This window comes from Podarcis vaucheri, assembly GCF_965113315.1.
Source record: "Podarcis vaucheri genome assembly, chromosome: 3".
NCBI classification, from domain to species: Eukaryota; Metazoa; Chordata; class Lepidosauria; order Squamata; family Lacertidae; genus Podarcis; species Podarcis vaucheri.
Genome location: NC_138761.1, coordinates 61,547,659 through 61,560,226, shown reverse-complemented (window position 1 = coordinate 61,560,226; position 12,568 = coordinate 61,547,659). Strand labels below are relative to the sequence as shown.

General features: G+C 40.7%; 1 protein-coding gene across 4 annotated transcripts in view; it reads left to right on the top strand.

The window, feature by feature from the left end:
* Positions 1 to 12,568, top strand: part of PHACTR2 (phosphatase and actin regulator 2) — a 94,464-nt gene that overhangs the window by 71,769 nt on the left and 10,127 nt on the right. For all 4 annotated transcript variants that reach the window (XM_082215928.1, XM_082215930.1, XM_082215929.1 and 1 more), the window contains 4 exons: positions 110 to 271; positions 5,213 to 5,449; positions 7,750 to 8,299; positions 10,397 to 10,587. In XM_082215928.1, the coding sequence (XP_082072054.1) occupies positions 110 to 271; positions 5,213 to 5,449; positions 7,750 to 8,299; positions 10,397 to 10,587 (1,140 nt within the window). The remainder of the gene's footprint in view (positions 1 to 109; positions 272 to 5,212; positions 5,450 to 7,749; positions 8,300 to 10,396; positions 10,588 to 12,568) is intronic.

Genomic DNA, 12,568 nt, shown 5'->3' with positions numbered 1-12,568 from the left:
TATGTACATCAAGCGTGCGGCTCCTTGCTGTATGCTACAACCCTGTAAATGGGAAGCGCTTACATACATTGTCAGTGTAAGGCACTAACTTTGTTATCATTTATTTCAGATGGAGAGATAACAGTAAATTATGAAACCTCAAACGGCCACACAATAGTAATCACTGAAGAAGCCATACAGGGAGAAAATGTCACGAAGACCGCAGAAGAGAATAGCTCCACATCAGCAAAAGCACCACCAGCTACAGAAGAGAGAAAAGATGGCAAAAAGGGTAATTCAAAATGCAACTCATCTGGATTGATTTCTCATTTTAAAAACATGAGTAGATAATTTATGTAAACGGTTATACTGAAAATGACTCTGCCTATAGCAACAAGGAAGCCAACTTTGCAGAAACAAGACAGCAGTTAATATTTTTAAGTGGCATCTTTTCAATCAGAAATACAAATTTAAAATGGAACATAAAGTTGGTCTCATTGGAAGTGGAGGAAAAGGTGGTAGGTTTGGAAGAGGAGCAGATTTTTATTTGTTTTAACAGACATGAATGGAACCTTGTCTGTGGCTTAATGAGAGGCAATTAGAATTGCACGAGAAGGCCATTCACTGAATCTTAGCTTAACCTCCATCCCAAAGTTGTGAGGCTAACATTAGAGCAGGTGTGGTGTGTGTGTGTGGGGGGTCTTGTGTACCACCCTGAGCTCCTTCAAAGAAGGGCAGGATGTACATCATGCAAAAGCATTTATATAACTTTTTCTGCTTGTTTATAACTAAACTTCCTGCGTGTGTAGAATGGAACAGTTACAGACTACAAGATGATGGTGAACAAATATTAGTTCTATTTTAACAAAAGCTCACCACCACCACCAAAAGTTGATTTATGAACTTTTTCTACAAAGGAAAATACACAATACACTAATGGAAACATCTTTTTTTTAAGTGGGTGCCCTGCTGTTCTATAGCTGGCACTACAAGTACTGTGCATGCCACCAGGTTGTTATTTGCTTTCTATGTGAGAAAATCAGTAAGAACATAAGAACAGCCATTCTGTATCAGGCAAAAAATTCCATCCTTACTGTCACTCTGATTTTCCTCAGTGGTGGACCAGAAGTCCACAAGCAGAAAGTGAAGATGCTAGCCATCTTGTGATGTTTGCCTCTATCAACTGGTATTCAGAGAAATACTGCTGCTGGACATGAAGGCTGTATTTAGCTTACGTTTTATTACAATTAATGGAACTTCGCTTCGTGTAGTCTTGGGGCAAAATGACAAAGAAACATCAAAAACTCCTGACATTTCTGATTGTAGTCGATAGAAGACAGGAGGCTTCAATTTTGATTGGAGCAATGGGTTACCTGTGTATTTTTCACAACAAGGCAAACTGAAGATTCTGGAATGCTGTTAGTCTGATCAAAATTAGAGCCTCCCTTCTGCCAGTCATTTAACTCAATACAGAGAAACCAGGAGATCCAACCATGATGTCTTTCCATGGGCAAATGTTCTGCATTTTTGAGGGATAACTCCAGATACTTGAGGGAGCCATCGGACAAGTAATATTCATGCAAAGAATTCCTAAATCTTGCAGAGGGAAAGAAGGCAGTGATTGCTTATTTACATGCATTGCTGCATCTAACTGTTTACCATGACTGGTGTATTTCATAGCTTCAAGCACTCCATAGCAGAAATAGAATATTTCTGGTAATCACAACATTGTTTTCTCAAATATAATAGTTATGAATAGTCAGTACCCATTTTCCATAAAAGCTAACTCAAACTGCTGTGATCAAAGATGGTACACTTCTGAATACCAAATCCTGGTAAAAAATCTAGGGGAGAAAGTCATTGCTTCCATGCCCTGCTTGTAGCCCTCCCAGAGAAATTTGCTTGTTGCCATAGGTAACAGTGCTGGACGATACTGAACTTTAGGTCTGACCCCGCAAGGCAGTTTAAAACATTTTTAACCATACATTTCCATAGATGAAGAAACATGACAGATTTCTCTTTGACGGTGCATATTCAAGATAACTACAGACAACACTATATCACCTCCCTGTTGTACCTGCAGTCAGGGTAACAGAAGGGGTGATTATTATTTTTCTATGCATGCTAATAGGTGCATCCTAATAAAAATTGGTGATTTATGAATACAGGGGGAAAGTTTGGTGGCAATTCCAGATTAATTGGTAAAGTATGTGATGGCGTACATATGTGCCTTTATGAGGTCTTGTTGCTCATCTGTATCTTATCGTTATGAAGGAGCTCCTTGCAGTATCACTGAAATGAATGAAGGCTGTGCCTGAAATCTTAAAAGGCAAATGCTGTGTGTTTGTCAAACAAACCTATCAGCCTAATCCAGGATTCTTTCTAGCCATGTGAAATAAGAAACAAGTGCATTTCCTGCAAAAAATGTTGCTAGCTACAAATAGAGCGTATTCTCCTGAGAATACATTAAAAGACAAGTGACCTTTCACATGATATATGCATGAAGATGGGTGGTTTTTTTCACTTGGTCTATGTTGTAGCAAATAGGTTTATGTGCCCTTTGCCTGCTTGAGGTTTTTCAGTTTGTTTGTTTTAACCTTTTCTCTATAAATACAAAGTATTAAAACTACTCCTACGAAACCCGGGTCTGCAATACTGCCCATGGTTCTTCTGTGCTCACGATTATATTGATCTCGGCTCATATTCATCTCAGTAGGACTTATGTATACATAACTAGTGGTGGGATTGTATATATGATTTCTTTTCATGTTCAGGAATGGGACTTTTAACAAGAGCAGAAAATGAGCAGAACTGTAATAATGAAATGCTGAATGCCTTGATGATTAGGCCATGGTAGACTGGTACTCTGAGCACAGAAAGAGTTAAGAGTGTTTTTGGAAGCAAAGATGTTCCTGATAAACAATTCTAGAAATGTTAAATGCTTCCGAAGTTTGTCGCCTTGCAGATGCTTTCTACATTTTGAGTATTGCTATTAGTAATAATGATGGGGTGTCAACTCTACAAGAGGCATGTTTAGAAGGAGGTACTTCTCTTGTACCAAATTAATAAGAACATGCTGACAGGTTTTCATCTGCTTGTATTTTGGGTAAATGATTATTGAGTGCATGCTGTATAAGTGATCTTGCCCTGAATCTTTTATAAATCTGTCATCTGCTTTAAGAAATACCATGTTCTCAAAAGAAGAAGAAGAAATAAACACTAAAATTACCCAGCATGTATCAAGCAACACTGAGTATAAATGATTTCTGTCCTACACAGATGTTGTAATAGCTGAGCACATACCATTTTAGAATTGTAATTTGGCTTAGAACTGGTAGCAGAAGAGCTAGTTAATTTAGGGGGTTACCAGTGATAATGTGAGAGGGGAACTTGAGTCAAAAAGTAACAAAATTGGCATGATTCCATACCATGCTTACATACTACTAACTAGGTGAGGCAGCAGGGTTTTCTGGGTCCAGTCCACTGTATGTGGACTGGGCCCTCTGACACACATGCAGAAAGGACACAGATTTGCATCAAATTTGCATATGCTTTGTCTAATATGTAAATTTTGCAAGTGAAGCAGAGTCCAAAAATAAATCAGCGGCCACACATATAATAAAATGTCTGACAGACAGAATGTGAACAAGTGAAGCTTTCCCCATAAATGCATTTCTATACTACAAAAGGTTTAACTTGTTTAATTTTTGCCTTCCACACAGCTGTTAAATGCATGAGAACGCTGCTTTCCTCAATGCTATCCCTAAACCAAATCCTAGACTGCAATCCTATACCCACTTCCCTGGGAGTACTCCCCATTAAACACAAACTTACTTCTGAGTAGACATTCCTCATCTCCCAGGTTAATCAACAACCCATGGCCTTGAAACTAGGGGGACTGTTGCTTTTGTTTGTTAATATGGTATATATTTTTGTAGTTTTGCATTGCAAACTGCTCTGTGAGCCTGAGGTTGGCTAGCTGAGTCGGTAGAGCATGAGAGTCTTAATCCTAGGGTTGTGTGGGTTTGAGCCCCACTTTGAGTAAAAGATTCCTGCATCACAGGGGGTTGGACTAGATGATCCTCATGCTCCCTTCCAACTCTACAATTTTATGATTCTGTGATCCTCAGAAGAAGGGCAGTATAGAAATCAAATTAATATTAATAAGTGAACTATACAGTGAATTATTAATGAGTGCCAGGACTTTAGCGCATGCAGGGAAAACTACCTAAGCCTCTGCAGAGTTTTTACATTTGCCTTTTTTGGGGGGAGGGGGATTCTTCAACATCCACCTATACTTACTGTGTGTTGGTATTTGCAGAAAAGAGCTGCTAGGAACTACCTGATCTCAGACAGACTCATCACAAGAATGAGGCATCCTGGTTGCTAGGGGGAAAGGAAGGGCAAACTATGGAGATTCCAAGGACTAGTAAATGAGACAGAAGCTGGGAAAAGTGTACTAAAGAGGAGGGGAGAACAACAGCTCCTTAGGATCCTAGAGATTCCTGTTGCCCAGTGTCAATTACAGCTGTTACTTCACTGATTGGCCACGGACATTGAAAGGCAGGAGCAGCAAGGCTGCCTTATCTCAAAGAAGTCACTTAGAAGGGTGCCTGCATATTTACTTCATAACTTACTTTCTAGGAGAGCTAGAGACCCTTGCTTTAAAAAAAATGAAAACTCAGAGTCTGGGGTTCCTGCTAGCTGTGATCTTGCTATTTCAGTAACCCCTGTACCTGTCTCTTGGCAGCCCTGGTCAAATGTGACACGCACAACTGTATTTACTTGTCTCACATACTGTTGGTTTTTACATACTAATTATTTCTAATAATAACACTGTTTATCTCTTGAGAATGGGGTAGAGATCCAAATATGGTCTGGTGAATTGGAATAAATTGAGCTTTGGTTGCTTGAGAAGTATCTCTGAAATGATTGTAATGACACTATCCTCCTTCAGTGGGAACTGAATTATTTTTTTAAAGCTGTTCCCTTGTTTCTGCATTTTGAGAGCCTCTCTGGGCCGCATGACGGACCTCGGAGATGTACTAGACAGACTTGATATAATTTGGCTGCAATTCCTTTCTTTAAATAAATAAATAAATCAGAAATATTCCTGATTCTCAAGAGGTGGAGCAGTTTGGAGAGATGTGTTTGTTTGTTTGTTTGTTTGTTTGGCATCCTGCCAGTTGTCGTCTGTTTGTCAGTTGCTTTCTGTTCACTTTCTCATCCATAGAGAAACCTCTTCCTAAAGGTTCAGAAACATCGGCACCCCGTGCCCCACCACCGCCACCTCCTAAATCTAAGCCTAAAGCTAAAAAAGCAACCATACCTCCAAAAAATGCTACTGCTGCTGCCACTAGCCATAAGACTAACGAAGTGCCACATGCTAAAAAAAAGGGCAAGGCCCCTGCCAAGCAGGCCTCTGCACCGCCTGCCAAGCCAACAAGCCGCGGTGCAAACCGAGAAGCTGGTGAGTAATACACGGGTTGGTCATTCCGTAATGCATGCTGTGGGTATTAACATACGGGTGCCCAGCTTTGGATTTGTGGAGCTTACTGCTTGCTTTCGATGTCAGAAATACTAATACAGTGTGTGTATTGTCAGTAGCTAACTCTTCACTGACTTTGTTTTCTAATGCACTCTACTGCTGAATAAATGCCACTGGCTATGCTTCCTTGCCACAGCCACTGGCATTAAAAGTACAGGGAGCAGCAACTTCCAGACATTAGCGTGCATTCAGCTGAACAAGCGCTACAGCATCATGGAAACAGGCAGATGACAGTTGTTGGCTTTGCATCTGACGATAATAAGACTTGGGTGTTGTAATGCGTGGCTGGGCAACACACAGCCCAGTGTAGAGCAAACTTCGTGGTTATCATGCTCTGTTATTAAAATTTTGAAAATTGTTGGTTAGAATAAATGTACATTGCTAGCCCTCCTGGATAGCGAGGCTGATTTGAAAACAAAAGAACAAAAAACCAAAAGAAAACCCCCCAAAGGATTGGTCAGTATTGACAGCTAAACTAAGAATATATGATGAAGCTAAGGGTTGTGGGGTTAATGACTGCATGTCGCCTTTATAATGACCACTACCCAAATGCCGTTGGTGGATATAGCTGTGTACACATGTAGCCTTTAAAATGCCCAGTGGTTGTTTTTCCAAAGTGTGCTTTTGTAAATAGCGACTTGTAATTGTTTAGCATCTGAAAGTCTTTATACAAGGACTTGGAAATCATGCAGCTGTGAAGGCTGGATTCTCTTTACTTGCTTCTATTCTGATTTCCTCCCTCTCCCAATATTTCAAAAATACCTTAGCAATAATGAGTTTGTGAAACCTTTTCTAACATTAAGTTTCCAAGGATGGCAGATAACATTGAAAAAGCCTGTGAAATGCAGAGGCAAATTGCCCACGCCTGATCTTAGAGGCACAGTAACAGGCAGCATGTGATTAGCATTTTGTTTCAGCAGTAGCAGGGATTTGAGCTGCTCGTGGCACCCCAGGAATGCAGTACTTTACACCAGATCTGAAAGTGTTGGGTGGTGTGCTTAGGGAGTTTATTGGTTTTGTTATAAGTTGTAAAAAGAAAGAAAGGGGACTTCTAAAAACAAGCAAAAAGAAGTCCAACTTTTTCTTACCAGAGAATGTGTGAGATGAAATTTTCCCACTGTTCTTTGGACCCCTCCTTCCATCTTCCAGTGGGCTGATGATTGATCCCAATCCTTTTTTTATGGCTAAGCAACAGGGAGTAAGCTGTGTAACCTTTCACAAATTCATACCCCTGGCCTTTTATGCTGCGAACTGCCCTGAGATCTTCAGATGAAGGGCAGTACACAAATTTAATAAATAAAAATAATAACTACATCTAAGTATTCCAACATTATCAATGTTAGCAGACATCAACCCATTGTTTCATATTAAGCAAGAATTCTCATTAGCCTTGGCCACAGCTAATTTTGGTACCCGTGGAAGTGTTTGGCAAGCCTTGAAACAGGACTTGCTGTGCATGAGACAGTTACATCCACTTTGCCCCTCCCTGCCTGTGCTGGGGAGAACAAAATCAGTGTTGCTTCTGAACCAAGGATTGTGGTTTGGTTTGCTCCAAGCCACGGAGCATGATTGATGATGACTAGCCATGATTGATGACTAGCCAAGGTTTCCTTTTGGCTTACTAATCATTACTCACCTTGTGGGAAAGGTTCATAGCTCGATAGTAGAGCATCTGATTTGCATGTAGAAGAGTCTTGCCTGAACCCCTGGAGTGCTTCTGCCTGTCAGTATAGACAATACTGAACTAGATGGACCAACAATATGAATCAGTGAAAGGCACCTTCCTACGTTTATATCCCTAGTTTGGATGTAACACTAAGCCAAGGATCTGGTGTTTCTTAACCTCCATGCACTCATGGGGAAGAGCAAAACATTCATGCAAGGCGTAATCATGGTAAATAATCAACTATAGTTTACTATGGTGTGCAAACTGGGCTAATATAATGCTTAAAGCTGGTACAAGATGGGCAGGGGAAGGAAGAAAGGACGTGAACCAGCAGTCAGATCTCTTGTTTAACTACTGTCAAATGTGTCCCCTAGCTCTGTAAATAACTATGTACTTATTACACTTCAGAGTTGCCAATACTGCTTGTTTAGCTTCAGATTTTCCAGTAATAGGGTGGAACCCCATTGCAGAAACATAACGTATGTTGACCGCAAAAAAAAAAGTGTTTAGGAAACCATTTCTGCAATGATGACATGTATGTTCTCTCCCATTTCAGCTAGTTCCTCGCACGTAAAAAAAGTGCACACTTCCAAGGCACCGTCGTCATCTCCTTCATCCACATCATCTCGCCCTAAAACCTCTAAAGAGCCGACGTCAAGCAAAACAGGCACAGGGACACCCAGAGACAAGAAGAAGCATGGAAAGCAGGTGACGGTGCGAACATCTGCTGATGGGGACATTTCTTCCACCTCAAACACAGTAGTAGGCAACTCAGAAGCAAAGGTGGAAAACTCTAAACCAGAAGAGCCTCTCTCTGTTATTTCTGAAGCTAGAGACACAACGCAGCCAAGCACAGCTACTGTCCCTCCCCCTCCTGCTGTTCCGCCACCACCCCCTCCTCCCTTCATCCCATCTCTGTATCCAGGCTCTCAGCCCCCTGGTTTCTCAGACACACAAGATGTGCCAGTTAGCACTGAAATAGCTCCGTCTGTCCCTGGCACAGATTCTAACGATCTTCACATGAAAACTGAAGCAGATAGTGAAAGCTCTTCAAGCAGTGCTGTCCTAGACAATAGCCTGGATACTGAGGGAGAAGACACAGAATGGTAAGACCACATGCTCTCAGGTAGCTCATGAGTAGTATTTAGGGAGATGGTGGAGTGATTTAGATAGGCTTTCCTATACCTAAAGTTTGAACTATGCTTTGAAACTCGGAAAGGTTTTGCTAATTTTCTCTCTCTTTCTTTAATTATATTTTCATAACCTCAAGCAGAAGTGAAAGAGAGGGAGCCAGGATTTTATGCAATTCATTTATTTAAAAAAATACACAAGAAACTTTCAAAATAAAAGCTTTAGCAAAATTGCCAAGCATATAAAATAACTTGGTTAGACTGCTTTGAGTTTCAAATATATATTTGAAAGTCTACAAATAGGGCTCCAAAATTACAGCTCACCATTTATTTGGAGATATGCTATTCATATTCTTTGTTCATTCCTAAGAGTTGTTAAAAAAAAAATCCATGGTTCTGGTTGAGTGAATATATCATGAGGCTCAGAGTTCTGTTTTAGAATGACTTCATTGTTCCAACATGGTGTAGTATGGTAGACATGGCCCCATTTCTGAGGCTGCCTGCATTCTTAGGACAATTTCAGAAGGAGCTGTCCTTGGTAATGCTTCTATCCAGTAGCAAGCTTTGCTTCTTGAAAACAGCTTTGCTTCACCTTGTTTACTGAAACCTGGTATTGGGATCTTGCATTTTGCCTGGTGCTCTGCTGTGCAACAATGAAATAAATGAATATTCCTTTAGAAAAGGGCTAAGCTGTGCCATGTTCCTTTCTAATCTAAAGCTCTTTCTATTTATCTGTGCTCCTATATATATATATATATATATATTCCAGATCTTGCATAAATAAAACTCTCATTATGTACTTAAAATCAATTCCGCAGCATAAGGCCAGGATGCCATTTAGAAACTAATCAAGTATTTCACCCAGAAAAATACTTTCCCCTGGAGTGATTATAGAATCATAGAATTGCAGAATTGGAAGGAGACCCGAGGGTTATCTAGTCCAGCCTCATGCAGTGCAAGAATCTCAGCTAAAGCATCCATGCTAGATGGCCACCCAAAGTCTGCTTAAAAACTTCCAACGAAAGAAAGTCCACCAAAACATGGAGCTCACAAGCTCTCTCTTTTCCTTCAGTTTTCTCACTGACTGCCAGGTTTGCAGCAAACCATAGTTTGCTATTGTATCCAAACCAGGCAAACTGGGAACACACTACAGTTTGCCTTTAAACCAGAATTGGAAGCCACATTCAAACCAGGGGTGGCTTGCATGGCCCAAAGGATGGAGAAACCATTATTTGGCATTACATTATTTTGCCCACGATCTGCATATTTTAAAATTTGTCTGCATAGTTTGTCTGAGCTACAAATTTGCAATCCATTTATAAATAGCTGACCTTTTAAGGAATCCAAAGCTCTGTACAAGTGGAGTTCTAAATATATTAATTAAGCTACCTATACTTCCCATAATGTCTGCATAGGTAGGTACATGTTGGATATGTGCTATGTTACACTTATCCTCAACTGTTCTAGTATCCTCCTTTCTCCATTTGTAACACCAAGCAGAAGTCTTGGTTCATGATAGATTCTAGCCTAATCTACATAGCGTTGTTTTATTATCTCCCCCTTCTGTGTGCTTTGTAGACACAACTCATTTTTAGGTTTAAGTTCTGGTTACTGTTTTCTAAAAGTCTGCTGGCTTGACATAGTGTCCTGGCTTGTGCCATGGTCTGTATAGATTAATTGTGATTTATTTGTATGTTTGAACCCACATCAGCCAATGGTTTGTGGCCAGCAAAGCAGAATGTGAAACCATGGCTTGAAGTTGGTTTATGAATCTCTGCTTGCATCAACCATGGTTTTTTGTTATGTCCAAACCCAATGTCCTGTTTAATTCTTACATAGTTCCAGAAATGCGAAGCAAAAGCAGCTAGAAAATTAAACTAACATGATGCAAAACAAGGCACAGTTACTCTGCTGGTCAACATACCACAGTTAAAACAAGCTGTGGCTTAGCGTTATGTCTGAACACAGCCTTTTCCTAAGGTTTGCACGCATGTAAACAGCCTCAGTGTCATGTTTCTGTAGTGTTTATGTCAAGTACTACAGGTTTTTCCCCCCTCCCCTGTGGATCTACAGTTCTGTTACCAAAGAAGATCAGGAAAAAGAGAGCCCTGACCAACCAAGTCCTGCCACAACAGATGAACCTTCTGAAGCCCTAAACACTCCAGAAAGTGAGAGCTACAAAGAGAATCACACCAGTGACTCTGATTCAGATGGGCCAATACTCTACACAGATGATGATGAAGATGATGATGATGGTAGTGAAAGTAAGCCATTAAGCCATGTTTACAAGGGGGAGGGAAACATACTTGTTGAGCAGAGAATTATACCGCCTTGTCAGAAGAGTCAAGTTCCACTTTATTTGGGATCCTCCATCAAGTCAAACTGTTACCCAGGCAAAAGTCTACGTAGTTAAGGAATACCACCTTGCTTACTTCAGTTGTTGGAACTGCAGAGGTGATGGCACAGTACCAGTTGCAGCAGGATGTATGTGCAGGCGCATGAAGCTTATAGTGTAGCACGCTATTATACCGTTATCGCAGGTTGAGGGACTGTGCTGATAGAGAGTGACTTGCAGCAGTCTTGCATTGTAGCATACTGCTAATGTTGAAGGTCAGAGATGTGGGGTGGGGAAGCTGGTTTATATTCCCAGACAAAAGTCCTCCAGATCTCTCTCAGGTTTCAGCAAAGATGTGTCTGCTGAAATTGCTCCTTTGGACCTCTTCCCAGGTCAAATCAGGTACTCCATTTCATACAGAAGCCTCGTGTTCTGTGAACTTTCATTTAATCTAATTGCAATTTTACACATTTTTTAAAAATAATTTTTTTAATGAGCATGAAGAAAGACATGCCTGTGTGAGGCAGCTGCAGCCATCACCAACTTCATTTCCCCCAAATGTATCTGGGGGATACATATTCCCCCAAATATGTGGGCCAGAGGCATTTGGGGAAAGTTAACATTGTGGTGGCTGCAACTGCTTGGCCTAACACTTCTCCAGTACCCGGGTGCTTGGCAGCCCTTGTTTTTGCTGCCCTCCTGCAAGTTCATGGGCAGAAGTAACAAGGTGGTCAGGAGGTTGGAGCAGAGGACACTCGAACCAGGTGCTGGCCCAGAATAGGCACTCAAATTATAGTTTTTTTCCACATATAGGTCATTTTGATACCAGGTTAATATGCCTGGGCCTTTATTGGCTCTTAGTGGTATCTGAGAATCCTATTAATTGCCTTTTCCTAATGCTTTATTGGGGGACGCGGGTGGCGGTGTGGGTTAAACCACAGAGCCTAGGTCTTGCCGATCAGAAGGTCGGTGGTTCGAATCCCCACGACGGGATGAGCTCCTGTTGCTCGGTCCCTGCTCCTGCCAACCTAGCAGTTCAAAAGCACGTCAAAGTGCAAGTAGATAAATAGGTACCGCTCCGGCGGGAAAGTAAACGGCGTTTCCGTGCGCTGCTGTGGTTTGCCAGAAGCGGCTTAGTCATACTGGCCACATGATCCGGAAGCTGTACGCCAGCTCCCTCAGCCAGTAAAGCAAGATGAGCGCCACAACCCCAGAGCCACAACTGGACCTAATGGTCAGGGGTCCCTTTAATGCTTTATTGAGGGCTTTACTTGTTGATGTCCTGTCTATTTTACATTGTTATTTATGTATTGTATCTTGTCTTTTAGTATTATCCTAGAAGACTCTTAGTATTATCCTAGAAGACTATTTTGGCAAATGATGGGCATAAATATATCTTAAATAATAAATTCAGTATACATGCCACTTAAATAAATCAATGTACGTAGGGGTCAAAGGGTTTTGATTTGTTCCATTTGTTTTTTGAGTACATATTATCATCATCCAGAAACTTGTTGTTCTGGATTTGTCTGAGACCACTAAAATAACTTTAAAAAAAAAACCAGTGTGATAAATACATAATAATAAATGCATGCTATATATTTGTTTAGAAATAATTGCTTGTTGATTATTGTTGAGGACAATCTTTTAAAAAAATATGCAAATGTGTTAATGAGAGAACTGAAACTGCATTCTTACTATGCAGCAAGTTGCTAAAGCTGAGATTTTATATCAAGTTATTTCATAGGCACTGGGGAAAGTTTGTGAACTTTCTGACTGCGCCCTAGCAGGCAGGTTGTTATTTTCTAAGTTATTCAAATTCTTGTGGGCATGAAGTAAGTCAAAAGTATTTTGCTTCAGATGCTAATTAAAATTCCTCCATTGAAAGAATGCAAAGATAGAAGGTGTTC